We start from the raw sequence: 27,539 nt of genomic DNA, 5'->3' as shown, positions 1-27,539 counted from the left end.
ATGTGGGAACAGCAGACTGGGATAAGGATTAATTGAATATGTCCGTAAACACACCAGCCAGCTGGTCTGCGCATGCTCTGAGGACACATGGGTACAAAACCCGTAGCGCCACAGTAACACATAGCACGAGTACTTACAAATAAACAATTCCCGACAAGGACATGGGGGAAACAGAGGGAACATATACAACATGTAATTAGGGAATTGAAACCAGGTGAGTGTGAAAACAAGACAAAACAAAACAAATGGAACATGAAAAATAGATCAGCGATGGCTAGAAGACCGGTGACGTCGACCGCCGAACACCGCCTGAACAAGGAGAGGAACGACTTCGGCAGACATCGTGACAGTACCACAACATTGACGCAAGGCTCCGATCAGACACTATATCCTCAGGCACCCCATAGTGCCGGAAGACGTGAGTAAACAGGGCCTCCGCAGTCTGTAGGGCCGTAGGGAGACCGGGCAAAGGGAGGAGACGACAGGACTTAGAAAAATTATCCACAACGACCAGGATCATGGTGGAAGGTCAGTTATGAAATCCACCGACAGGTGCGACCACGGCCGTTGTGGAACGGGTAAGGGTTGTAGCTTACCTATGGGCAGGTGCCTAGGAGCCTTACACTGGGCGCACACCGAGCAGGAGGAAACATAAACCCTCACATCCTTAGCCAAAGTGGGCCCCCAGTACTTCGCACTAAGACAGTGCACCGTCCAACCGATCCCAGAATGACCAGAGGAGGGTGACGTGTGGGCCCAATAGATCAGTCGGTCACGGACAGCAGACAGTACATACAGACGCCCAGCTGGACACTGAGGAGGAGAGGGCTCTGCACGTGACGCCTGCTCAATGTCCGCGTCCAGCTCCCACACTACCGGCGCCACCAAGCAAGAGGCGGGGACCGCTTCTCCGTGTCATACTGCCGGGACAGTGCGTCTGCCTTAACGTTCTGGGAACCTGGTCTGTACGAAAGGGTGAAAAACATGGCCCACCTTGGGTGGGGGTTCAGTCTCCTCGCTGCCAGGATGTACTCCAGATTGCGGTGGTCAGTCCAGATGAGAAAAGGACGCCCCCTCAAGCCCCTAAACGCCCCCTCAAGCCAATGTCTCCACGCATTCAAGGCCTTGACTACCGTCAACAGCTCCCGGTCCCCCACATCATAGTTTTGCTCCGCCGGGCTGAGAAGAAGGCACAGAGGCGGAGCTTCGGTGGCGCACCCGAGCACTGAGAGAACACCGCTCCTATCCCAGCCTCGGACGCATCCACCTCTACTATGAGCGCCAAAGAGGGATCCGGATGGGCCAGCAGCCGAGGTAAACAGAGCCCTTAGTTGCCCAAAAGCCCTGTACGCCTCAACTGACCACTGCAGATGTACAGGACCCCCCTTCAGCAGTGATGTAATGGGAGCAGTCACCTGACCAAAACCCCGGATAAATCTCCGGTAGTAATTGGCAAACCCCAAAAATCGCTGCACCTCCTTTACCGTGGTGGGAGTCGGCCAATTTCGCACGGCTGAAATGCGGTCACTGTCCATCTCCACTCCTGATGTGGAAATGTGATACCCTAGGAAGGAGACAGCTTGCTGAAAGAACAGGTATTTCTCAGCCTTTACGTACAGGTCATGCTCCAAAAGTTGTCCAAGTACCTTGCGCACCAAAGACACATGCTTGCCACATGTAGCGGAGTATATCAGAATGTCATCGATATACACCACTACACCCTGCCTGTGCAGGTCCCTGAAATTCTCGTCTACAAAGGATTGGAAGACTGATGGAGCATGCATCAAACCGTACGGCATGACGAGGTACTCATAATGCCCTGAGGTAGTACTAAACGCTGTCTTCCACTCGTTTCCCTCCCGGATACGCACCACGTGGTATGCGCTCCTGAGATCCAGTTTTGTAAAGAAGCGCGCCCCTGCATTGACTCAATCGCCGTGGCGATAAGAGGTAGGAGGTAACTGTACCTCACCATGATTTGATTGAGTCCTCGATAATCAATGCACAGGCGCAAACCTCCATCCTTCTTCTTCACAAAAAAAGAAACTCGAGGAGACGGGTGAAGTGGATGACCGAATGTACCCCTGACGCAGGGATTCAGGGACATATGTCTCCATAGCCACCGTCTCCGCTTGTGAAAGGGGATACACGTGACTCCTGGGAAGTGCAGCGTCTACCAGGAGATTTATCGCACAATCCCCCCGTAGATGGGGTGGTAATTGAGTCACCTTCTTCTTACAGAAGGCGAGAGCCAAATCGGCATATTCGGGGGGGGGGGGGGGGGGGGTGCACAATGGAGACCTGGTCTGGGCTTTTCTCCGTAGTAGCACCAACGGAAACCCCTACACACCTCCCCGAGCACTCTCGCGACCTCCCCGTGAGAGCCCTCTGTTGCCATGAAATAGTGGGGTTATGATGAGCTAACCAGGGTAGGCCTAGTACCACGGGAAACGCAGGAGTCAATGAGAAAGAGACTGATTCTCTCCTCGTGACTCCCCTGCGTCACCATGGCCAGGGAGATAGTGGCTTCCCTGATCAGCCCGGACCCCAATGGTCGACTATCCAGAGCGTGAACTGGGAAAGGTCTAGCCACAGGGATAATGGGGATCGCTTGACTAAGAGCGAGCGCTCTGTCAATACAATTCCTAGCTGCGCAACAGAGGCAACAGAGGACTCTGGATGAGAGTGGTGCAGACTCACCTGGGGTGACGACAGAGTTCCCTGCCTGCTGCTTCGACTCCCAGAGGGACCAACCCGGCACCGACCGGCAGTGTGTCCTCTGCGGCCACAGATGGTGCACGAACTGGAACCCCCTCCGGTCTCCCTATGCACCGCCCCTCCCAGCTCCATAGGATCAGGAGAGGGGGTGCGAGGGGATGGAACCACCAGACCCCGATCTGAACGTCCGCGGGTAGCCAGCAGGTTGTCCAGCCGGATGGACAGGTCCACCAGCTGATCCAACGTGAGGGTGGTGTCTCTGCAGAACGTCCTCGCGCAGACTGCAATGGTAGTGGTCGATCAGGGCCCTGTCGTTCCATCCCGCTCCGGCAGCCAGGGTCTTAAACTCTAGGGCAAACTCCTGGGCGCTCCTCGTCTCCTGCCTCAGCTGGAAGAGGCACTCACCCGCCGCTCTACCCTCGGGCGGGTGGTCGAAGAGAGAGCTCTGTGAAGTCCTCCAACGCCTCATCTCCTTCTTCCCACACGGCGTTGGCCCGCTCCAGAGCTCTCCCTGAGATGCACGAGATGATGGCGGACACCCTCTCTCTTCCCGAGGGAGCCGGGTAAACAGTGCCCAGGTATAGGTCCAGCTGTAACAGGAAACCCTGGCACCGTACAGCCGTCCCATCATACTCCCCGGGAAGGGCGAGACCGGTTGCAGGAGGAGTGAGTGGTGGAGGTTCGGGTTGCGTTGTTGAAACCAACCCTTTTGGTTCCAGGGAGAAGTATTTTTGGTTCCATGTAGAACCTTCTGTGGAATGGAGCCAAAAAGGGTTCTACCTAGACACAGAGGGGTTGTACCTGGAACCAAACATGGTTCTCCTATGGGGACAGCAGAAGAATCCTGTTAGTGTGTAGATAGCACCTTTTTAGTGTAGGCCTATATTGCATTGGTGGTTTCGTGGTTTTCTCTAAAAAATGTAATTAATTGGTGGTTTTGAGTTAAGATAATCAGAAATACTAGGAAACATACCCGCTTTTAGCACACATTTGGAAGTAGGCAAAGAAACCTGTGTTCTGAGGCATGTGATCACTCAACATTGGCAGGAACAACAAAAAAAGACATGCTCACATGCACCGTTATGCAATTATTAGGAGACTAGATACAAATAGTTAATCCTGGCTATCAATGTTCTAGCATTAATTTATTGAGGCAAGCAGATCAGAGATGTCAAGGTGGTACCCAAGCATATGCCATGTGTATATGCAACACACACAAATATGGTCATATTTTTGATGTTTTATTTTGTTTGTTATTTTATGGAGCCATCCCTTTATGGAGCCATTTTGTAGGCCTAACAGGTATTTGCATTTAAAGTATGTATATGATTACTGCCGCTAGGGGGAGCTGTGACATCAATGCAGTGCGTTAGTGAGATCTTGGAGATTAGAATGATTAGTTCTGAAAAAAACTGGTTGGTATTTTCCCTATTGTAAATGGAGTTAGGCTAGATTGTGAATGGTTTCTGTACTTTCTGTACTTTTTTTTGTTGATCCAATTTGTTTTATTTTCTATGAACAAAGGCTCAGTTTACTTTAGGTAGTATATTGTAATGACCTGACCAGATCATAAAGGAACAATTGTCCAGACTGAGGCTTGAGTTTACGAATTGACGGTTTATTAACCCAACTTTACACAGGCTACTGTTTGGCCGTAGCCCACGCCAAATAAATGAAAAATAACCCACAAACCAACCGTGAGCTTCTCTTGTGAAGGCCAGACTTAAGAGAGAGAACAATGGCTAAACCTGGTCTTAACTTCCAATGCTCCATCCCCCTGCCCAACCCCCCTCAGCCAACCGCCAGGATGCCCAGCATCAGAACATTCCAGGAATTCTCGTGATTGGCAGATAGCAGGTTGATTGGCATGTCGGACCACGCGAACACTGGTAAGTACAACACAACCCACTAATAGCCTAACACGTAACACACAGCTGTCTGTGCGGGTCGCTACACCACCCCCCCACCACAAAGTCCCTCATCCGGAGAGAACAAACAAAGTCTCTGAAGCGACCCGGAGGTCTCCTTTGCCTGCGTGGCCATGATGGTCGCAGAGTGTCCAGATGTGAAACAGGGCAGGGGGCTGACCCTCTGGGACCCAGGGGATGAAGGAAGGGATATGGTGGACAAGCGGGAAGGCGGGAAAGGGGAATACAGTCCGTGGCTCCGGGGAACCACGCGGTGACACAGGGAGGGAGACAGGGAGAGTGGGCTGTCTGAAGAGGCCCCTCTGTATGAGGCTAACCTGTCCTGGTGCAGTGCCACCTTTCTACCCTGGGAGGAAGCTGCACCCGGTAAACAACCTCCCCTACCCTCTCCAGGACGCTGCAGGGTCCCACCCAGTGACTGTCCAACTTGGGGCATCTGCCTTTTTTTCTTAGGGGGCTGTAGACCCAGACCAGCTCCCCAGCCACAAAGTGCCTTCCCCGGGTGTGCACATCGTAGTTCCTTTTCTGCCTCACACCTGCATTCACCAGCTGCTCTCTGGCGAAGGAGTGGGCCGTCTCCAGGCGGTCCTGGAGTCTCCGGGCATACTCCGGCCCCGGGGGAACATGAGGGCTATCCAGGGGCCGACCAAACGCCATATCCGCAGGGGTGCGGATCTCTCTCCCCAGCATGAGGAGGGCAGGCGTGCAGGAGGTGTAGTCTTGGACAGCGGAGCGGGATGCCATGAGGACCATAGGCAGGTGCTTGTCCCAGTCACGCTGGTGCTTGGCAGAGACGATGGCCAGCTGCTGTCCAAGCGTTTTGTTGAAGCACTCCACAAGGTCATCACTTTGACGATGGAGAGGAGTAGTGCGGGTCTTGTGCATACCTAGCCTCTCACACATGGTGGCGAACACACGGGACTCAAAGTTTCTGCCTTGGTCGCTGTGGATGGACTCTGCAGCTCCAAACCTGCTGAACATCCCCGCTGCCAGGGCGTCGACAATGGTCTCTGCCTCCTGGTCAGGCAGAGCATAGGCCTCAGGCCATTTTGTGAAATAGTCCATGGCCGTGAGCACCCAGCGGTTTCCACTGTCTGTGGTGGAGAACGGCCCAACTACATCCACTCCCACCCTCTCCATGGGAGCCCCCACTGGGAACTGTTGGAGCTGAACTGTGCAGTGGTCACAGCGGCGGAAAAAGTCCTCCACATCCCTCTTGTGCTGCCCCCAGTAAAAGCCCTGACAGAGGCGTCGGAGTGTTTTTGTTACCCCAAAGTGTCCAGTCCCCACCCCCCCATGAGTACTCTGGAGCACACTTCTCCTCTCCCGTAGCTGACTCCTTCCATGCCCGCTGTAGCACGCCATTAGCCAGCTGCAGTCTCTCAAACTTTGACCACAACCCTTTGGTCGCGAGTGAGAGCTCTGTCACTTCTTCCCATGGTGGCCTCACCTGCGCCTCTACCCACTGTAGCACTGGCTGTAGGTCTGTGTCCCGTCCCATTCAGCCACGTCGATAGTCTACAGCTCGCAGCAGACAGGCCCGCACGACCGACACACTGTGGCACAGACCCCCTCCTCTGCACACAGCTCTCTCTGCTCACAGTGACGGCAGCCGTCTGCAGTACAGGGCCGACGGGACATGGCATCGGCGTTGGAGTGGTGTGCCCCTGCCCTGTGCACCACTGTGAAGTCATACGGCTGAAGCTCCTCCAACCAGTGAGCCACCTGCCACTCTGGCTCTCTGAAAGACATGAGCCACTGGAGAGCAGAGTGGTCAGTCCTTACAGTAAAGGGCAGGCCAACCAGGTAGTACTTGAAGTGTTTGACGGAAGCCACAAAGGCCAAGAGCCTCCGCCGGGTGACACAGTAGCGGCGCTCATGTTTGTCAAATGTTTTGCTGAAGTACCCCACCCATGCCCACATTGCTCGCGTCTGTGTCCAGGATAAAGGGCAAGGTGAGGTCGGGGGGGGTGTGAGCACGGGGGCCTCGATCAGTGCACATTTGAGGGTGTTGAAGGCTTCGTCACACTCCACTGTCCAAGTGAAGGCCTTGTCCTTCGGCAGCAGGTGGTTCAGGGGAGCAGCGACGCTTGAGAAGCCCCGTACAAACCTCCTGTAGTTCGAGGCCAGGCCCAGGAAGCTCTTCAGCTGACGCTGGTCGGTGGGCGTGGGCCAGTCTCTGACAGCCCCCACCTTGTCCTCCATGGTGCTTGTCCTCTGTGGCCTAAGACGGACACCTCTCTCCTCATGAAGTGGCACTTCTCAGGGCGGAGCTTCAGACCTGCGGCAGCCACCCGCTCCAGCACACGCCGAAGCGCCACCAGGGCTGACTGGAAGGAGCAGCCATGGGCCAGGATGTCATCAAGGTATCCAGACACTGCTGTTGGGGGATGCCATCCAGCACCCTGTCTATCAAACGCTCAAAAGTAGCTGGAGCGTTGCACAGGCCGAAGCACAGGACCTTGAACTGCCAGTGTCCTCTGTCAGTGGAGAACGCAGTTTTGGCTCTGGCCTCTGTGGAGAGGGGCACCTGCCAATAGCCACTGCGTAGGTCTAGTGAGGAGAACCAGGCGGACCCCTAACCAGGTCCAGCGACTCATCGATACGTGGTATGGGGTATGAGTCCTTCCTGGTTACCTCATTCAGCCGCCTGTAGTCCGCACAGAACCTCAGCTTGTCCCCCTTCTTAGGAACCATGACGACTGGCGCCGCCCAGGGGCTGTCTGAGGGCTGTCTGAAGTCTGCCCGCTGCATCTCCAATACAGCCTTGTCTGCCGCCTCCTGGCGTGCCAGCGGGATACGGCGGGGACGCATCTTGATGGGTCGAGCATCACCTGTGTTAATCTCATGCTGCACCAGATGAGTCTGACCCACCTCTTCCTCACTCAGCGCAAAGCTCTCTCTGAATTCAAACAGCAACTGCCACAACCGTTCCTGCTGCTCGGGGTCAGGACCAACACAGTGTCCTCTCCTCTCCCATCTAGGGTAGCTGGGCTGGGGGGGCGCAACCCAGAGTCACGGAGAGATGTGTCGTGGAGGTAGCTGGGGGAATGTAACACACAGCCGTAGGTGACAGGGGGGCTGGGGAAAAGTCACACACAGATGTGGGGGAGGGGGAGGCAGCCATGAGTCTGTGCTGCTTTAAGTGTTGGAGTAAAGGGTTTGTTGGGTTGAGTGAATGTGACATTAGGGGGGGCCATGGTGACTGCCGGCCCTCCCTGGAAGCTCAGTGTGCCCCCATTTAGGTCTAACTGGCAGCCTGTGCTCCTAAGAAAGTCCAACCCCAGGATACAAGGGTCCTGCACAGCCGCCACCCACACAGGATGATGCACAGACCTGCACCCTACTGTCAGAGCCCTTTCATGGGTACCAGCTCACCTGTGACTGTACGGAGCTGCACAGTTGTGGGCTCACACTGAGTCCAACCTGGCACAATATCCGGCCTCACCAGAGTTACTGTGGACCCAGTGTCCACCAGGGCAGAGCAGGGCACCCCCTCCACAGTGACAGGGACATGACAAAAGTCCCCAACACAGGTTCGGCCCACCACAACAACAGGCTCCAGCCGCTTGCCCTTGTCTGCTTCTGGGGGAAGTGGAGCCTTGCTTCCCTGTCTGTGCCGGTTGGCTCCTCCCGAAGAAGATGGTGGTTGGGAAAGAAAGCCAGGGGTCCGCACTACCCGGTCTATGCGGACCCCGAGCCGTTTCCCTGAGCTCTAGGGAACATGGGGCAATCCCGGCGCAGATGGCCTGGCTGGCTACAACCCCAGCAGACCCTGGGATCAGGGCGTGTGTTTCGTGTCGCCTTTAGCGACACAGCACGAATGAGTTCTGTCATTTCAGCCACCCATGCAGGCTTTTCCGGCTCTGTGCTGCTCTGCCCCACAGCCCGCACAGAGGGTCTGTCTCCCTGAACCCCTACAAAAGCCGAAGCTGAAGCCCCAGCCCACACCAGCTCCCTCTCCAAAGCCATCTCCAAGGCTATCTGCAATGACTCAGGATGAGCCAGCTGGATCTGTATGCGCAGCTCCGTAGGAGAGAGCGCCTGTATGAACTGGTCCCGTGCTAGCTCGCTCTGCACGGAGGGGGGCATGTGAGCATATGCCCGCCGAGACAGGCTCTCAATGTCATTAGCTAGCACCCGTAGAGGCTCTCCAGGCTGCCTGTGTCTATTACTCAGTTTGGAGCACAGTAGCCCGGGCTGTACACACTGTCCATAGCGCCTCCTCAGTGCTCCCACTAAAGCAGAGCATCATCCGTGAGGCATAAAGCCAACTGCAGTGCCCTTTCTTCATCCGACCCCCTCCTAAAATGAGCTAACAGTTCAAACTTGGCATGAAAAGCTTCCCAATCCGCCTTACCGGAATACTTCGGGGTCTTAACTGATACGGACGCAGCCAGGAACTGGGGCGCCGCCATGTTTGTTTACATCATGAGCCCCAGAATCCTCGTCCCGCCGCGTCGACGTCACCCCTTCGGTCCGCCCACCTGAATCCGTGCCAAACACAGTCTACGAAGGACTCATGCCCGCTTCAGCCGCCATCACTCTAACGTCCTCCCTCAAGCGGCCTCTGGGCTCCGATGCCCTGGCGATCACCACAGCCAGATCCTCCGACGTCCATGCACACGCACCTTCTTGGCCATAATCGTCCCCTACCTCCAACTTCACTTTCGGATTCCCTCGAAGCATTTTCAACCCCCGTTCTCACCTACAGTAGCTAGCCACAGAAGTCAGCTACCTAGCTGGCTAACTTTTAAAATTTTTACAACTAAAACCAATGTAATGACCTGACTAGATCATAAAGGAACAAGTGTCCAGACTGAGGCTTGAGTTTACGAATTGACGGTTTATTAACCCAACTTTACACAGGCTACTGTTTGGCCGTAGCCCACACCAAATAAATGAAAGGTGCCCTACAAACCAACCGGAAACATGGCTCACTCGAGAGACACTATCGGGGTCGGTGCAGCCAGCTGGTTTCTTCACGCATCTCGCCGACAGAAACAAGCATCTTTCTGGTAAGAAGAGGGGCGGGTGGGTATGCCTTATGATTAACGAGACATGGTGTGATCATAACAACATACAGGAACTCAAGTCCTTCTGTTCACCTGACTTAGAATTCCTCACAATCGAATGTCGACCGCATTATCTACCAAGAGAATTCTCTTAGATTATAATCACAGTCGTATATATTCCACCCCAAGCAGACACATCGATGGCCCTGAACCAACTTTATTTGACTCTATGCAAACTGGAAACCACATATCCTGAGGCTGCATTCATTGTAGCTGGGGATTTTAACAAGGCTAATCTGAAAACAACACTCCCTAAATTCTATCAGCATATTGATTGTGCTACCAGGGCTGGTAAAACCCTGGATCATTGTTATTCTAAATTTTGCGACGCATATAAGGCCCTACCCCGCCCTGTGCAACTGGGTACTGGACTTCCTGACGGGCCGCCCCCAGGTGGTGAGAGTAGGTAACAACATCTCCACCCCGCTGATCCTCAACACTGTGGCTCCACAAGAGTGCGTTCTGAGCCCTCTCCTGTACTCCCTGTTCACCCACGACTGTGTGGCCATGTACGCCTCCAACTCAATCATCAAGTTTGCGGACAACACTACAGTGGTAGAATTGATTACCAACAACAATGAGACGGCCTACAGGGAGGAGGTGAGGGCCCTCGGAGTGTGGTGTCAGGAAAATAACCTCACACTCAACGTCAACAAAACAAAGGAGATGATCGTGGACTTCAGGAAACAGCAGAGGGAACACCCCCCTATCCACATCGATGGAACAGTAGTGGAGAGGGTAGTAAGTTTTAAGTTCCTCGGCGTACACATCACGGACAAACTGGATTGGTCCACCCACACAGACAGCGTTGTGAAGAAGGCGCAGCAGCGCCTCTTCAACCTCAGGAGGCTGAAGAAATTTGGCTCGTCACCAAAAGCACTCACAAACTTTTACAGATGCACAACCGAGAGCATCCTGTCGGGCTGTATCACTGCCTGGTACGGCAACTGCCCCGCCCACAACCGTAAGGCTCTCCAGAGGGTCGTAAGGTCTGCACAATGCATCACCGGGGGCAAACTACCTGCCCTCCAGGACACCTACACCACCCGATGTCACAGGAAGGCCATAAAGCTCATCAAGGACAACAACCACCCGAGTCACTGCCTGTTCACCCCACTATCATCCAGAAGGCGAGGTCAGTACAGGTGCATCAAAGCAGGGACCGAGAGACTGAAAAACAGCTTCTATCTCAAGGCCATCAGACTGTTAAACAGCCATCACTAACATTGAGTGGCTGCTGCCAACATACTGACTCAACTCCAGCCACTTTAATAATGGGAATTGATGTAAAAAATGTATCACTAGCCACTTTAAACAATGCCACTTAATATTATGTTTACACCCTACATTACTCATCTCATATGTATATACTGTACTCTACACCATCTACTGCATCTTGCCTATGCCGTTCTGTACCATCACCCATTCATATATCTTTATGTACATATTCTTTATCATTTACACTTGTGTGTATAAGGTACTTGTTGTGAAATAGTTAGGTTAGATTACTCGTTGGTTACTATTGCCTTGTCGGAACTAAAAGCACAAGCATTTCGCTACACTCGCATTAACATCTGCTAACCATGTGTATGTGACAAATAAAATTGGATTTGAGCTTCTCTTGTGAAGGCCAGACGTAAGAGAGAGAACAATGGCTAAACCTGGTCTTAACTTCCAATGCTCCATCCCCTTGCCCAACCCCCTCCACGCCACTCCCCCAACCGCCCAGCATCAGAACATTCCAGGCATTCCCGTGATTGGCAGCTTGATTGGCAGTTGATTGGCATGTCGGACCCCGCGAACACTGGTAAGTACAACACAACCCATTAATAGCCTAACACATAACACACAGCTGCCTGTGTGGGTCGCTACAATATGTGATGTCACGATAAAATGTGTTAGTGTTAATATTTGTACGAAAATATTGTTTTACAGTTCTCTAGCTTGATGCTAACCAAATCTAGCTTGGCTAAGCGATAGTTAGCTCTAGGCTAGTTGGTTTTAGTCAATGTTAGCTTACATATGTTAGCGTTAGTGGTTAATAATGTAATGGTTGTAGCATTGTTTCGCATAGGCATCCAGTAATTTCGTCTTTTTGAAATTGACACTGATAGTACAGTGAGTTATATATAAACGTGCATGTGTAGATGTATGGTTACTCCAGGTTTGGATGAACGGACCAATGGGACTGCCATGGGCAAAGTCCTTGACAGGTACCAGGAATGGTGGAAGGACAATCTGAAGGTAATTAGCTTTGTACACAACAGCAGCGTCCAGGCCTCCAGAGTACTCACCATATCACCTGCTGTACGGACGGGAGCTGTTTACTGAGGTAAACAATGTAATTGTATATACAATTATTGCATATACTGTAGTATAAAAAAAACGTGATTGACTTAGTGTTTTCTATTGCAATTTTTGCATAACGTACTTTGAGATCACTGATACTCCACCTGATGTGGTGTAAGTTGTCGAACCAGATCAGAACGCCTTTGAGGACCACCTTCAGGCACGAACTGAGAAGGATGTGGAGGTTCTTGACCAGGTACATTTTTTTGTCCACTGTTAATTTATTTTCTGGCCTTCCAAGAGATATAAGAGATGTATTTATAATAATATGAAATATAATCAATCAAGGTGAGACTGAACATGGACAAGGCGCATGAGAAAAAGGAGAGCCACCGGAAGAGAATCAAGGGGACCAAGTGCTTTGACATCCGGGCAAATGACATGGCTTGGAAGAAGGACGAAAGGAAGGCGAGCCCTGGGAAAGCTTGGTGCTCTTTCGCTCCTGGCTGGGGTCACCATCCGTTAAGGTGAATATAAATCTCAGATAACTATTTGCATTTGCCTCCTCGTGATGGGCGGCATCACCATGGTGTCAGCAGTACCAACACTGGCCCAGTGGTTTCTCCAAATAGTCAATCTCAAAGCTAACCACGGGGTCATGTTAAGTAACCGCCACTTCCATTTAGGTACTGTTAAGGTGTGTGACTCAAGTGGTTATGACACCACCCTGGACTTTCTCTCACAACTCATCTCTCTATCTTTTCCAGGGACCATCCCTTACCTCCCTCCCCCTGACATAAACAATTAGACAGGTATCCATTAACACTATTGCATGTCTAATCAAACATTTCAATTAAATAATTCAATAACTGTATTTTTACATACCTGATAAACCTGTAACCTGTGTGTTTGCTTGTTTACGTCTGTCTCCTACCCTGTTGCCTTTACTCTGCTCCTGTTCTCCAGGACCTAGGAGCTCTGCCTAACACCCAGACATGGATCCTCCTGATGTCCTGCATTACCAACCACCCTCCAACTTTACACTACATCAGCTTCTGTTGTTGTCATGTTGTCATTATCTGCTAAGAAAGAGCAAGAAAACTATCATACTGGGCACATAATGTGAGATGCACAGATTAGCTAAAAACACTAACATGGCAAACACTCAGAACAAAGAGGGCACCTTCCAAGACTGACTGACTACCTGTTGAAAACAAGTGACAGGAAGAACCTCTCATCCACACTCACCTCTCTATTCCACACACCAGAATTCAGTATTTCAGTCTATGATTGTGAGTATAAAAAGTCTGAAAGTAAATTGACACACCTAGCAAAAAAAAAAAATCTACGTTTATGTATTTAAATATAAAATATTGCCAGATTGGTTTTCACAGCTGTTTATTAAGGTGTTTATTATTGTGAATTGTAACGTATCCCTTGGTGGTATTTGTTCAGTTAACATGAATAATTAATAAGACATACAATAGATATTAGAGGTCGACCGATTCTTCGGAATGGCTGAATAATTTTCATAACAATCGGACATTTTGGACACCGATTTTGTCTATTTAAATGTTTTTTTTTACACCTTTTATTTAATCTTTTTTTAACTAGGCAAGTCAGTTAAGAACACATTCTTATTTTCAATGACGGCCGAGGAACGGTGGGTTAACTGCCTTGTTCAGGGGCAGAACGACTGATTTTTACCTTGTCAGCTCGGGGATTCAATCTTGCAACCTTACGGTTAACTAGTCCAACGCTCTAACCACCTGCCTCACGAGGAGCCCGCCTGTTACGCGAATGCAGTAAGAAGCCAAGGTAAGTTGCTAGCTGGCATTAAACTTAATCAATCATAATCACTAGTTATATTTACACATGGTTAATGATATTACTAGTTTATCTAGCGTGTCCTGCATTGCATATAATCGTTGCAGTGCGCATTCGCGAAAAAGGACTGTCGTTGCTCCAACGTGTACCTAACCATAAACACCAATGCCTTTCTTAAAATCAATACACAGAAGGATATATTTTTAAACCTGCATATTTAGCTAAAAGAAATCCAGGTTAGCAGGCAATATTAACCAGGTTAAATTGTGTCACTTCTCTTGCGTTCATGCAGAGTCAGGGTGGGTATATGCAACAGTTTGGGCCGACGGGCTCATTGCGAACTAATTTGCCAGAATTTTACGTAATTATGACATAACATTGAAAGTTGTGCAATGTAACAGGAATATTTAGACGGATGGATGCCACCCGTTAGATAAAATACGGAACGGTTCCGTATTTCACTGAAAGAATAAACATCTTGTTTTTGAGATGATAGTTTCCGGATTCGACCATATTAATGACCTAAGGCTCGCATTTCAGTGTGTTATTATGTTATAATTAAGTCTATGATTTGATAGAGCAGTCTGACTGAGCGATGGTAGGCACCAGCAGGCTCATAAGCATTCGTTCAAACAGCACTTTCGTGCGTTTTGCCAGCAGCTCTGCTGTTTATGACTTCAAGCCTATCAACTCCCGAGATTAGGCTGGTGTAACGATGTGATGTGAAACGGCTAGCTAGCTAGCGAGGTGCGCGCTAATAGCGTTTCAAATGTCACTCGCTCTGAGACTTGGAGTAGTTGTTCCCCTTGCTCTGCATGGGTAACGCTGCTTCGAGGGTGGCTGTTGTCGTTGTGTTCCTGATTCGAGCGAGGAGAGGTACTGACGCTATACTGTTACACTGGCAATACTATAGTGCCTATAAGAACATCCAATAGGTAGAGAGAGAAATAGTCCTATTATTCCTATAATAACTACAACCTAAAACTTTTTACCTGGGAATATTGAAGACTCATGTTAAAAGGAACCACCAGCTTTCATATGTTCTCATGTTCTGAGCAAGGAACTTATACGTTAGCTTTCTTGCATGGCACTTATTGCACTTTTACTTTCTTCTCCAACACTTTGTTTTTGCATTATTTAAACCAAATTGAACATGTTTCATTATTTATTTGAGGCTAAATTGATTTTATTTATGTATTATATTAAGTTAAAATAAGTGTTCATTTAGTATTGTTGTAATTGTCAATATTACAAATACATTTAAAAAATTGGCCGGTATCATTTTTTTTTTTTGCCATCCAATAATCGGTATCGGCGTTGAAAAATCATAATCGGTCGACCTCTAATAGATTTAGATATATATTCAACCACAAGGGTGTACTTTTTAAAGTCATAATAGAGGAATACTGAAACAATTTTATTTCAGTGTAGATAACAGAAGGCCTGTTTAAAATGAAAACATGTCAGCCAGACAAGCCAGTGTATGAATCAATTGTATTTGCATATGAATGGAGTGGACATTAGCTCACTTTGTGATCTGTAAGGTAAGTAACAATGTATAGGGGGGGATTTAAATGATGTAATTCTTTACCCTGATGCCTGTTCATCCATAAAAAGCAGAAGATGGTAAATAACATGAATCGCAATGGTTTTAGCCTATGCAAAATTAATAGGAATACATTTAGCCTAATTGGTAACAAATATGACCTGTGGCAAAGTCAGGATCCTAGTCAGGCTTTTGTTTGTCAAATCCACATTAAATATAGGTATTCATGTGTATCAAATGTGTAGGTGATTGTGGGCTAAATCAATGACAAACAGCTGAAATGTTCAGGCTTCATAATGATCTGTGATCAAAACAGGCTGGGGTGTTTCGGTTCCATTTAGTCTAAGGATATGTATAAGAACGCAACTGCACTGAAATGAATAGCATGATTCAATGCGATTCTCCTGAATAATACATGTTTTTATCTGTTAAGCTGTTTGGTCTATGCATAGACCCATACCAACGATTTGGTATTGTGCGGTAGGCATAGCTCTAAATTGCAGAGTATTTAATAAACCAACCACATTTGCCTGTGATGTTTAGGCTGAGCAAGACCTTCGATAGGCTAGTAGACTATATGTAAATAATTGTGGAGTGAATCATTGTTACTGCCTCGATCGCTTTATATAATCTGGACCATTGCTTTTCCTATGGCTAAGCAAACAAGTAGTAGCATATGTTTTTTTTCCCATTACTATAACAAGGGTTAGGCCTAAAGTAAATCCTCACAAACCCCCTCAATTCGAAACCCTACTTTTAACCATAAGACATCTCCACAGAAATGTATAGCCTAAGGATTGCATGGTGACAGTGATTGTGTCTGTTAATCCGGTAAAGTGGGAAGTGGGGAAAAAACGAGATCAAATCATGACATCAGTGATTTTCAGGTCAGAGAAAGATGCCTGAAAGATTCTGAATTGGAATTCCGAGTGTGATGACCTTTCAAAACAAACAAAAAAAATCCCAGTCTGAGCTCGTTTTTCCACCAAAGTTTCCAGTTGTCTTAAACGCACTGAAGTCGGAGATTGCCGAATTCCGAGTTGTTTTGAATGCGCCACTAGAGACCTAGGCTACCTCTTATTTCTCAATAGGGCTACATCCAACAAAGAAGCCCTTGTGTCTGTGTTGATGTGAGAAATAGGCATATCTACACAGTGATGGTGGCTGGCTGCAATATCAACAAGCCTAATAATTTTTGTATTAAGGTGATAGGTCTATTTTAGATAAATTGACAAATGAAATGTATTACATTACTCTGGCAATAAAAAATATTTTTTACAAAATCATGTAGATGTTTGTAAAGTGACATCATGGTGAGATCTTTAATAATAAACTAAACAGACAAACTAACACGTGACGCGTAACACATGTAGACATTACGCAACGGGAACACCACGTGAATACTATGTCTACATAAAGTGACGTGTCACGTGACGTGAACAAGTCAGCAGTTTGACGCCTTAGAAAAAAACGTGTCTGCATTGACAGTCCAGGTTAATTCATGGCAGTGTTTTATGGCGCTAGGAAGATGTTTGGTGACTTCATGAGAGGTATCAGTAGCTTCACAGGTATTAATTATGGCCTTTATCATCCCCCATAACCATTCGCGGGGGATGCACAGCCTGACCGCACAATCCCAACCAACGCGTTCTGTGTACACGTCCTCTATTAATTTGAATGTATTGACGGTTGGAGAAATTGCTTGATTGCGTGCTGAGAATAGCAAAATTATGAAAGCCAACGGGACAATATTCTAAAACACTGTTGTGCGTACACATTTTGGACTGATCAGCGCTTTACAGTGATTAAGTTAACAAAAATCCCTTTATAATAACACATTCCATCATCGCATTTGCCTAATGGCATACAGTTCAGCAGAAGCGTTTTTATGATTTACACACGGGGGGGGGGGGGGGGGGGGTCTTAGCAGGGTCTGGAAAAATGGGTTCTTTTATAAACGCATTTCATGTAATTCTACGTCATTTAGGCCTACATGAGAGGAGACATTATCAGAATATTTTTTACACTACGCAAAGGACCTAAATGAGTGGCTACTCTTGACACTGTCAAACAGATTAAAAAAACAACCTCGGCCCGATTTCCAAAAAAGCATTCATTGTCATTAACTTAGCCTTAAGATGCTTTTGGGAAACCGGGGCTTGGTCTTGACCTGGCCCAGGTCCAATAAAAATAAAGGAGACACAGATTGTACAACATTAGGAGGAAATATATAAATATTCTAGGCCACAGTAGGCTACAAAATCAACTTTCCAGTGGCACTGACTCACACAATTAAGACAGCATGAATATGCGTAGCCTAGGCAAGATAGGCCTGAGTTACTTAAAAACAGTGCTGTTCTTCAGAGTTGTTGTGAGAAAAAAAAAGGTTGTTTTTACCAAATTAGTTTATCTTTTCAGCAGTAGGAATTTGCTTTCCAAACGTATTTCCAGCAATTGTATTCTGATATTTGCAAAAGGCCTTTAGCCATTCACTGACAGCACAAAGATAAATAAAATCTATAGAAATAGAATCCATAGAACGAAAGTGCCCATTCAAGTCAGAACTGACAACTATTTTGAGCATACCCATGAGATTTGTTGACGCTGAGAACGGAATATATCTACATTTTGAAATAACATTCTTAGAACGTTCTTTGACCGTTACCAATGTTTTCCTGTGTTTTTTATGGAAAGTTGTTTGAGAACAGGACTTGAAATTGAACCGTGAGGAAACATAATGCTGAAGTACTGGAATTCCTACAGAAGAACGTTGTTTATCAACATTCTTTGAACGTTCTGAGAACTTTAAAAATAACCATGAGAAACCTGTATAAAATGTTATGGGAAAGTTTTATACAAAATGGCCATAGGACAACCACGCTTTTAGCAAGCTCTAAGAAACATATGGTTCTCAGAACATAGTGGTGGAAAAAGTACCCAATTGTGATACTTGAGTAAAAGTATAGATACCTTAATAGAAAGTTACTCAAGTAAAAGTCAGACAGTAAAATACTACTTGAGTAAAAGTCTAAAAGTATTTGGTTTTAAATATACTTAAGTATCAATATTAAATGTAATTGCTAAAATATACTTAAATATAAAACAAATCCTTATATTAAGCAAAATATTAACAATTTTCTTGTTTTTTTAATTTACAGATAGCCAGGGGAACACTCCAACACTATGACGTTATTTACAAAAGATGCATTTGTGTTTAATGAGTCTGCCAGCCCAGAGGCAGTAGAGATGACCAAGTGTTAGCTTGATAAGTGAGTGAATTTGACAATTATTCTGTCCTGCTAAGCATTCAAAATGTAACGAGTACTTTTGGTTGTCAGGGAAAATGTATGGAGTAAAATGTTCAATATTTTCTTCAGGAATGTTGTGAAGTAAAAGTAAAAGCTGTAAAAATATGAATAGTAAAGTAAAGTACAGATACTACTAAAGTAGTACTTTAAAGTATTTTTACTTCAGTACTTTACACCACTGTCAGAACGTTATGTGCTAGCTGGGTTCTATGGATAATATTTCTGTTGCCACAACACAACAAGCCATTCAATATTTGGCAAGTGTACTGCCCAAATTAAGGTAGTGTTCAGACAGGAGTAATTTATCAGGGGGTGCTGCAACACATTCAACGCCTCTACTTCCTGTGGCTATGCGATTTGGAGAAGGTAATCTGATCCTAGATCTGTGGTTAAGGGAAACTTTTACCTCAAGCTGTCACATGCAGTAAAAAGCTTGGTCTTATAGGTGGCAGCACTACCACCAACCCAGGGGAGAACGACTGCCCCCTCTCATTGAAACCATGAAGTTCAAGGCCTTCCAGTGTACTGCAGGCTGTTGTTTCCAGAAAGCAGAGTCCCCCACTATAATGAATAGGAAAATGGCAATCTTCGTGATAAATATTAGTGTAAATAAAAACATTTTTAGAAGACAATCATGGTACCAATATTTGCTTCTATTACATCAGATGTATGTCCTTGAAACTATTACTTTAAAATAGCCCACAAAAGTAATAAGGATAATTTAACAGCTAATGGCAGCCTGCAGTACACCGGCCAGCTTTCAACTTGAGATACTCAATAAGAGGGGTCAGCACTGAACTAGCCTGCAATGTCACTTCCTGGACTAGCTCGAACTGTGCATGTTATGTCTACATAAAACTCCCCTTGAGACTTCAAACATGGTGTGACATCTTCAATGGCTTTGTCCATTCATATAGTCAATGCTTCAACGACTTATCCCTTTGTATTGCCTTACACTTGGACTACAGAACAATACAGCTCGACAAGCATGTCAGAGTATTCATTGAGCATGCTACATGACTTATCGAGTTACAGGTATGCTGTCATACATTCAGGGCCTGCTATCCTGCTAGCCTGATTTGATTACAGGGCTGTTGATAGAGATTGGAACATGGCTTCCATTAAGGTAGTGGGGAAATGGATATAGGAAGAGACAATGGAGGAGGGGAAGATACTGGGAGATGCTGGTCAGTGTTGTGTGTGTGTGAGCGCAAGCGCGCACACGCGTGTTGGGTAATTGCCTTTGTGCTGTGTGCATTTTGCTTGATTAGGCTTGCAGTGTGTGTGTGTGTCACAAACATCCACCGCTCCAGGTGATGAATGGCTCTGATCATGGGCTCTGACAGAGCGGAATGATCTAACATAGTGTGTGTGAGTGAGAGTGAGAGAGAGCATGCATGAGTATACACTCCCCCACAGTGGGAGGTATGTGTGGCTATTAGAGTCTACCCCTGTGTGTGAAATACAATCAAACAGGCCATTTCTAGACCCTAACAATAAGAATTGGTCTGTAGATATAAAAGGTAGCTGGTTTGAAAGCGGGGGGGGGGGGGGGGGGGGGGGCAATAATAGTGGCTGCTCTGTCTTTCACTCTGAAAAGCACTTGCATTTACAGATGGCCCTATGATTGGCACATTCAACGCTGGTTGCTCCTAGCAACCGAGGAGTAAGCCTTATTGAACAAACAGAGCTACGGTGATAGCAGGGAGAGCAGGGGGGGGCTCGAGATTTAAGGTAGTGTGTGTTTGTGTGTCTGCACGTAAAGCTGTAAGGGTGTGTGTTGGAATGTTGTGTGCATGCCAAGAGATGTGAAGTGCATGTGTGTGTTCACATAATCCCTGTCTCAGCCGGGGGACATGGAAGGGCACTGTTATCGTATCCAGTGGATTACAAGGCTAATGTAGTGTCACAAGCATTGGAAGCTCAGGGCTGTGATCAGAGAGAAGCACATCTCTATTCTATTCCCTTTCTTAATCCTGGCACACACACAAATACACAACTGATATCTGTCTATATGTATTAAAGGAATGGGCAGAACAGACTATGGATGGTGTGAGGGGCTTAGTTCTCTGATATCTAATTGATCTCCCAGACCTCTTGGACTTCAGGTAAAAAAGTATTTGATAGTTTAGAATTGCACTTGGGACTCTGGATGTCCTCATTTGTCTACTTTCTCTTCCCATCCTCTCAGTTTCTTCTCTTATGCAGTACAGTATCTCACTCTCAGACTTCACCTCCATTTGCCTTCCTTCCTCCTCTCTTTTCCTTTCTTGTACTCACCATTCTCTTTTCTCTACCCCTTCTTCCACTTTTCCTCCCTCTCAATACTCTTAAGTCCATTCTTGTACTCTCCCCATCTCCAGGTTTATTTTTATCTCTGTCACTGTGTGTATACAGTAGGACTCTCACAGACACACAGTGACCCCTTCTCTAGGGCTACATCTCAGAGTACAAACAGACAGCTCCCCAGAGGAGAACCCCAACAGACTGAGAAAGTCTGAAGTAGAGACTTCTTTCTCACAAAGGAGACTTTCACTAAGGGGAGCACTAGTGTGCAACTGCCAACCTTTCAGAGTGACAGGCCCTCTCAGCTTTAGGACTGTTGTGTATGGGGGCTCAGAAAAGAAGCACTCATTCCAGGAGCCAAATATATACAGGCTGACAAGGTGTGAGGGAGATGGAGGAGGAAGAATGGGGGCAACAAGACAGAGGAGGGAGAGAGAGGGAAATGGGGGAGAGATACACTCCAACGAGAGGGGATCGAGAGAGACAGAGAGAGAGAGACTCCAAAGAGAGGAGAGAGAGAAGGGAGTGGACAGAGCTGTGACTCAGCCTCCAGCCTCTTCATGTAACTGACTGGTTCAGAGTGAATGCTGCTGCGTCCTGGAGAGAGACACACTGTCTACAAGCCTCAATCTCAATCCAAGCCTGAACCCCGCTTTGTGGTAGACCTGATGGGTCTGGGGCTTGTGTTTCCATGGACGAGGTCTCTTTTCGGGTTGGAGAATTTAGAGGGCGTAAATGTTTGTGCACCCTCACCCTGGCACTTGTCCCTTCCATGTGGTCGGTATACATCTTAGAGGCCAATGTTGTGGAGGGTCGGGGTGTTTGGGCCAAGTGTGTGTGCATGCGTGTGTGTTATCCACACACCTTAGCGGCTTGGCTCTTGTCTTTAGTACTACTCCCAGTGGAGCTGAGGGATCTCCTGCGCTGCTCCTGCTGCTCCTCCACTTCGGCCTTGAGGTGCTCGATGTGCACCAGGTAGGCCTGCTCCTGGGCCTCCCGCGTGCTCAGCCGCAGCTCCACTGCCTTCTTCTCCTTCTCCAGCAGGTAGAGCTGGGCCTTCAGCTCCGCCATCTCCTCCTGAGGGGGGAGGAAGGGTTAACAAGCTAATATAAACAAGCTACAAGTTATTCTTATCAAGTTATTCTTATCATATTGTAACCATATGGAAGAAAGGGAAAAAGGGAGGGAGGAAATAAGGATAGACACTGAGTATACCAAACATCAAAGCTCATTACCATGCACTTTCACCACCCTGTGAAGTTCATCATAACTTATTTCATCTGTAGCCTAATAAACTGCATGCTTTCCCAAGTCGTGGTGGGAGGATCACACAGCATGTCATCACGTGACTCCAAGTTTACTTCCATATGATGGTTATTATATCGATATTTCTCCCATAATTAATTTTCTTGACACAAAAAGATCCCACCTCGTGTAGTGTATTTTGTTTTGTCGACATTTGGAAAGTATACAGACACGGTTTCCAACAGGTCTGTTGTGACATTATTTATCCGACATGTACTTTACTCGCATAAAAAGGTTTGATGGAAACCGACAGTGACTCAATTATCCCATATCTGTTTTGTTTTTTTGATCGGTAAGTTAGTCTAGCGGCCAGCTATCTGCACTTGTAGTAATCGTGGTTGAATTAACAACCGGGGGGACCCCACTCTCACTCAGATATCATATTAAGAACTGCAAAAATGTCTCTCCACTACATGGCAAAATGAGTAGAATTGAATGAAAAGGCCTGTGTGTATGCTCTCCCTCCCTCCCACTCTCCTCTCCCCGCGCTCCCTCCTTCTCCCTCCCTCTCCCTCTCACCTTCATGGCCATGAGCTCCTGCATCAGCACAGCGTTCTCCAGGTCCAGACGGTGCGTGTCTCCCCGGGGCTTGACCTCAAGGCTGAGGGGGTCGACGTGAACGCTCTCTAGCTCCAGCATGGTCAGCTTGACTGCCGCACGGTCATTCTTTAGCTGCTGCACGTAGTCTTTCAGTCGCTGTTCGTCCTCCTTGGAGAAGTCTGTGTCGCACGAGCTGGTCGTGGAACTGGTGGTGCTGCACACACACACACACACACACACACACACACACACATAAAATGTTGCTCTGTTGGATGATAGCTAGCATCTAGAAAGTAGTCTTCATTTCCCCTTGAACAGTTAAGATCACAATTAGAGAAGCTAAACTGTTCCTAGATCTGTGCCTTGCGAGTCTGACACGGGAAGAAATTAAGTCACCAAATACTGTGTAGAAATCATCCCAGATACTCTTTTTCCTGTTGTTTTTATTGAATATCCAAAACATACAATATACTGCAGTGAAGCTGCTCAACAACTACATCATACCAGTCATCCAACAGACTCCCATTCAGAGCGACACACAGAAGCATCCAGGGTCAATGCCCTGCTGAAGGGCACGTTGACAGATCTCCCACGAGGCCAAAAAACGGGAACCCGAACCCTCCAAGATCCCCCCCCCCCACAGTTCCCCAATAACTGTCCATCAACCATTCGACACCCCTCCCAGAGTCCCCACCCCAAGAAGAAGAATTAAAAAATATATATAATTAATTCCATTCCCCACCCCCAAGAACCCCCCAATGCACCAAAAACCAAGAGAATGAACTAAAGAGAAAAAAGAAAAAGACGGAAGAAATCAACAATGCAAAAAAATTAAATACATTTAAAACAAAAGGACATCAAGGACAACTGAAATCATAACAGCAATGCCAACTGTATATGTTTGTGTGCATGTCTGGCAATATTACATGTATGTGTGTGTTCTTGTATGCGTTTATTTGAATGAGAGTGTGTATTTGCATGTCTACAAACACCTGCACGGCATCAGCCTCAGGCAAACTGGCATTAGATGTAAAAACACTGCCCCTCAGTGTCATTCAAACATACTTTTATTATGTTTTACTTTTTAAAACTTTTATCTTTGACCATATTTCCATCTCCCGCACAGCAACTCCACTCCCACTTGTCTCAATCTATCTAATAAAATAGAATCCACAGATTTTGAGTTCAAGATAAATACTTTTACTAAGAGTATTAATATATTAGTAATTGACTGACCCGGTCTCTCCAGATCTCCTAACAGTCCTAACAGTAAAATGTACCTATTTCTTGAGTCAATTTTAGATCAATGCAATGCATTTTCAGCCATTCCTGAACCTGAGACCAGAAACAGGCTACCTGAGGGCCATACCAAAATAAATGGTCTATTGATTCTGTATCCTCACAACAAAATCTGCAGAGCTTCGATGATTTTATGCCCTAAATATTCAACATTTGGTTGGTGGCAAGAATTCTATATAATACATTTAGCTGAAAAGCACGAAGTCTTGAATCTTGTGTTGTTTTATATATCAACTCATACACCCTGTACCATGGAATCGGTACATCAAAAATCTCTTCCCAACTATTTTGCAATCTGTATGACACAGTGGTCAACATCCTGGTCCTCCAATGAAACTGGTATACTTTCCTATTTGTATTCCTCGCCAGTTTTGATCCTTTATATTGGGCAGACAGACCAGTTCTTTACCTCCCGCTGCCACAGGCCTCCTCCATTTTTGGGGTAATGCTGTAATCAGTTGGTTGTACTCTTGGATTGAGCAGACCTTACTGTACAATTCTGTACAATTCCATGAAGGACATAACTCTCCCATTCCAATTTACAATATCATTTGAGAACAAAATACCCTTTTCAAACAGCTTCATCAACCAGCACATTTGAGTTTAGCCATAATATTTGTTCTATTTTTCAGGGGAATGAAATTGAAATTGTTGCCAGCTCTGCAATGCTTGTTTGAAAAAGACAGATACTTTGAAAAAAGTATCATATTCAATTTATCCAAAATGAGACATGGCAATCTGCACAAAGGCAAAAAGGCAATTTTTAAACAATGGATGAGCTTTTCATATTAATCTACTTGAGAACCATTTAGTCTTCAAATAAAACTTTTGAATAAGTGAAGCTTTTAGAGAGAGGTTTAGTGCTTTTATATTTAATAATCTCAACCCACCCAATTCATATTCATTATATAGATAGGCACGTTATCTTTTGTCTGGTTTAGCATCCCAGATTAAGCAAAATATTTTTTGCTAATATGATTTGAAAAACGAATCATCCTTTTTCCTCTCCATGGTTGCAGGATCTTGTCTATTTTTTAAAGTTTTCTATTAAAATGCATTATGTAGAGCTTATTTATATATTATATTTTGTTACATGAATACCAAGTATGTCTACTTCACTATCAGTCCATTTTATAGGTAAACTGCAGGGTAATGTAAGAGTTGTGTTTTTTAAAAGATCCAATACGTAATATTGTACACTTATCATAATTAGGTTTTAGTCCAGAGAGTACAGAAAAGTTATCTAGATCTTCAATGAGACATTGCAGGGATCTAGCTTGCGGACTTAATACAAAATTTGAGTCATCGGCATACATGGAGACCTTTGTTTTTAAGCCTGGGATTTCTACACCTCAAATGTTGTAATTGGATCTGATTTTAATAGCTAGCATTTCGATGGCCATAATGAATAGATATGGTGACAGCGGGCACCCTTGTTTAACTCCTCTTGACAATTCAAAACTCTGAGAAGTAGTTGTTATTTACTATTTTACACCTGGGGTTGCTATACATTATTTGTTACCCATTATATAAGAGAATTACCAAAATTGAAAAAATCCAGGCATTTATAAATAAAATCCAGTCTTACTTTATCAAATGCCTTTTCAAAATACGCAATAAATACCAGGCCTGGCTTCTTAGATGTTTCATGATGTTCTATTATTTCTAGTAGTTGTCAGGATGAACAATACCTGGTAAAACCCTTTTAATTCTGAGTGCTATGCATTTCACTAGTATTTTTGCATCACAACATTGAAGTGTAAGGGGCCTCCAGTTTTTTAGATAGACTGGGTCTTTATATTTGCCATCTGGGTCTTGTTTTAATAATAGAGAAATCAGACCTTCCTGCTGAGTACCTGACAGACTACCATTTCTAACAATGGAGCTTTTAGTATCTCAAAAAATACTTGATATACCTCTACCGGTATGCCATCAAGCCCTGGGGGTTTTCCAGGCTGAAAGGATTTAATAGCCTCAAAAAGTTATTCCTCTGTAATTAGGTCTTCGCACTGATATTTCTGCATATTTGTTAATTTTCGTATTTATATTTATATTATTTGGAAAGAATTCCTTACCGTAATCTTCATTCAGTGGGAGAGGAGGAGACGGAAAAGAGAACATCTGCCTAAAATAATTAGCTTCCTCTTTTTAAATATCATTCAGAGAATCATAGATGACTCCATCTTCAGTAACAAGTTTCTGCAAATTCTTTTTTGTTAGCATTCTTGTATTGGAGATTCAGGAAGAATTTTGGATCCACCTTCCTTGCGAATCATTCCTGACTATTTGCACATTCAGACCGAAATTTTTGTTAATTAATATCATCACACCTTTTGAGTTCCTTTGTCCATGATAGAAAATTATTTCACCACCCCATTCCTTTTTCCACGCAATCTTCATCTAAGGATGTATAGTGCGTTTCGTGTAAACAGTTATATGTTGTATGTTATATTCCTTTTCTTTTAGCCATGTAAAGGCTGCTCTTTTTTTATAATCTGCTAAACCGTTACAATTATAACTGGCTATACTTATTTCACCCCTTCCCATAACTAGATACTATGCTCAGTCTAAATTGACTGTCACGTTCTGACCTTAGTTCTTTTGTTATGTCTTTGTTTTAGTATGGTCAGGGCGTGAGTTGGGTGGGTAGTCTATGTTCTTTTTTCTATGTTGTGGTTTTGTGTTTGGCCTTGTATGGTTCTCAATCAGAGGCAGGTGTCGTTCGTTGTCTCTGATTGAGAATCATACTTAGGTAGCCTTTTCCCACCTGTGTGGTGTGGGTGATTATTTTCTGTTCTGTGTTTTCCTTCACCGTACAGGACTGTTCGTTTGTCGTTTTTTCAGTGTTCAGTTGTTTCATTAAAGAATATGAACACTTACCACGCTGCATGTTGGTCCTCTCCTTCCAACAGCCGTTACATTGACTTTAATTAGTGCTTGTAAAGTTACTGCCATCAGAGAGAGGTGTTATGATGGTCAAAATTAGAGCTTTCAAATGTCTGATATTTAGAATTCAAGAAATAGGTTCTAGCAATATTTGTTTTACTCCGTTGCCTATTTGCCTGTGAGCCAATGCCACAGATGTTATAAAATTGAGACAAGATATTATGTGTGTAGTAAATCTGAGTAGGTTGATGTGTATGATATTGGATGTGATTTAGTGAGAGTGTGTACGATGTCTGTATAAGAGAAAGACTAATGTCTTGTGTCCAAATAAATAATTACTCCGCCAATTTGCATGGTTGAGTGTCTATGTGTGTAACATAGACAACATAGACACTTTGATTGTTTTTACTCTTTGCTGTACAGTGTCCTTGGGAGACGATGATGAAAATTGCGCTGCAGTGGATACCACCTCTACCCTCCGTTCTGTTGGTGAACGTACAGTCACTAAAGAACAAACTGGACGAGCTCCAAT

The 27,539-nt window shown here is 45.8% G+C and overlaps 1 protein-coding gene across 2 annotated transcripts in view; it reads right to left on the bottom strand.

Moving 5' to 3' along the window:
* The window catches only part of LOC139388696 (colorectal mutant cancer protein-like), a 135,075-nt gene that overhangs the window by 7,664 nt on the left and 99,872 nt on the right, over positions 1–27,539 (bottom strand). For both annotated transcript variants that reach the window (XM_071135546.1, XM_071135545.1), the window contains 2 exons: positions 22,802–23,036; positions 21,842–22,054 (listed from right to left, as the gene is read on the bottom strand). In XM_071135546.1, coding sequence (XP_070991647.1) covers positions 21,842–22,054; positions 22,802–23,036 — 448 coding nt within the window. The remainder of the gene's footprint in view (positions 1–21,841; positions 22,055–22,801; positions 23,037–27,539) is intronic.

Source organism: Oncorhynchus clarkii, chromosome 29, assembly GCF_045791955.1.
Source record: "Oncorhynchus clarkii lewisi isolate Uvic-CL-2024 chromosome 29, UVic_Ocla_1.0, whole genome shotgun sequence".
Taxonomy (NCBI): Eukaryota; Metazoa; Chordata; class Actinopteri; order Salmoniformes; family Salmonidae; genus Oncorhynchus; species Oncorhynchus clarkii.
The sequence above is the reverse complement of the archived record's forward strand: the minus strand, read 5'-3'. Positions and strand labels throughout refer to the sequence as shown.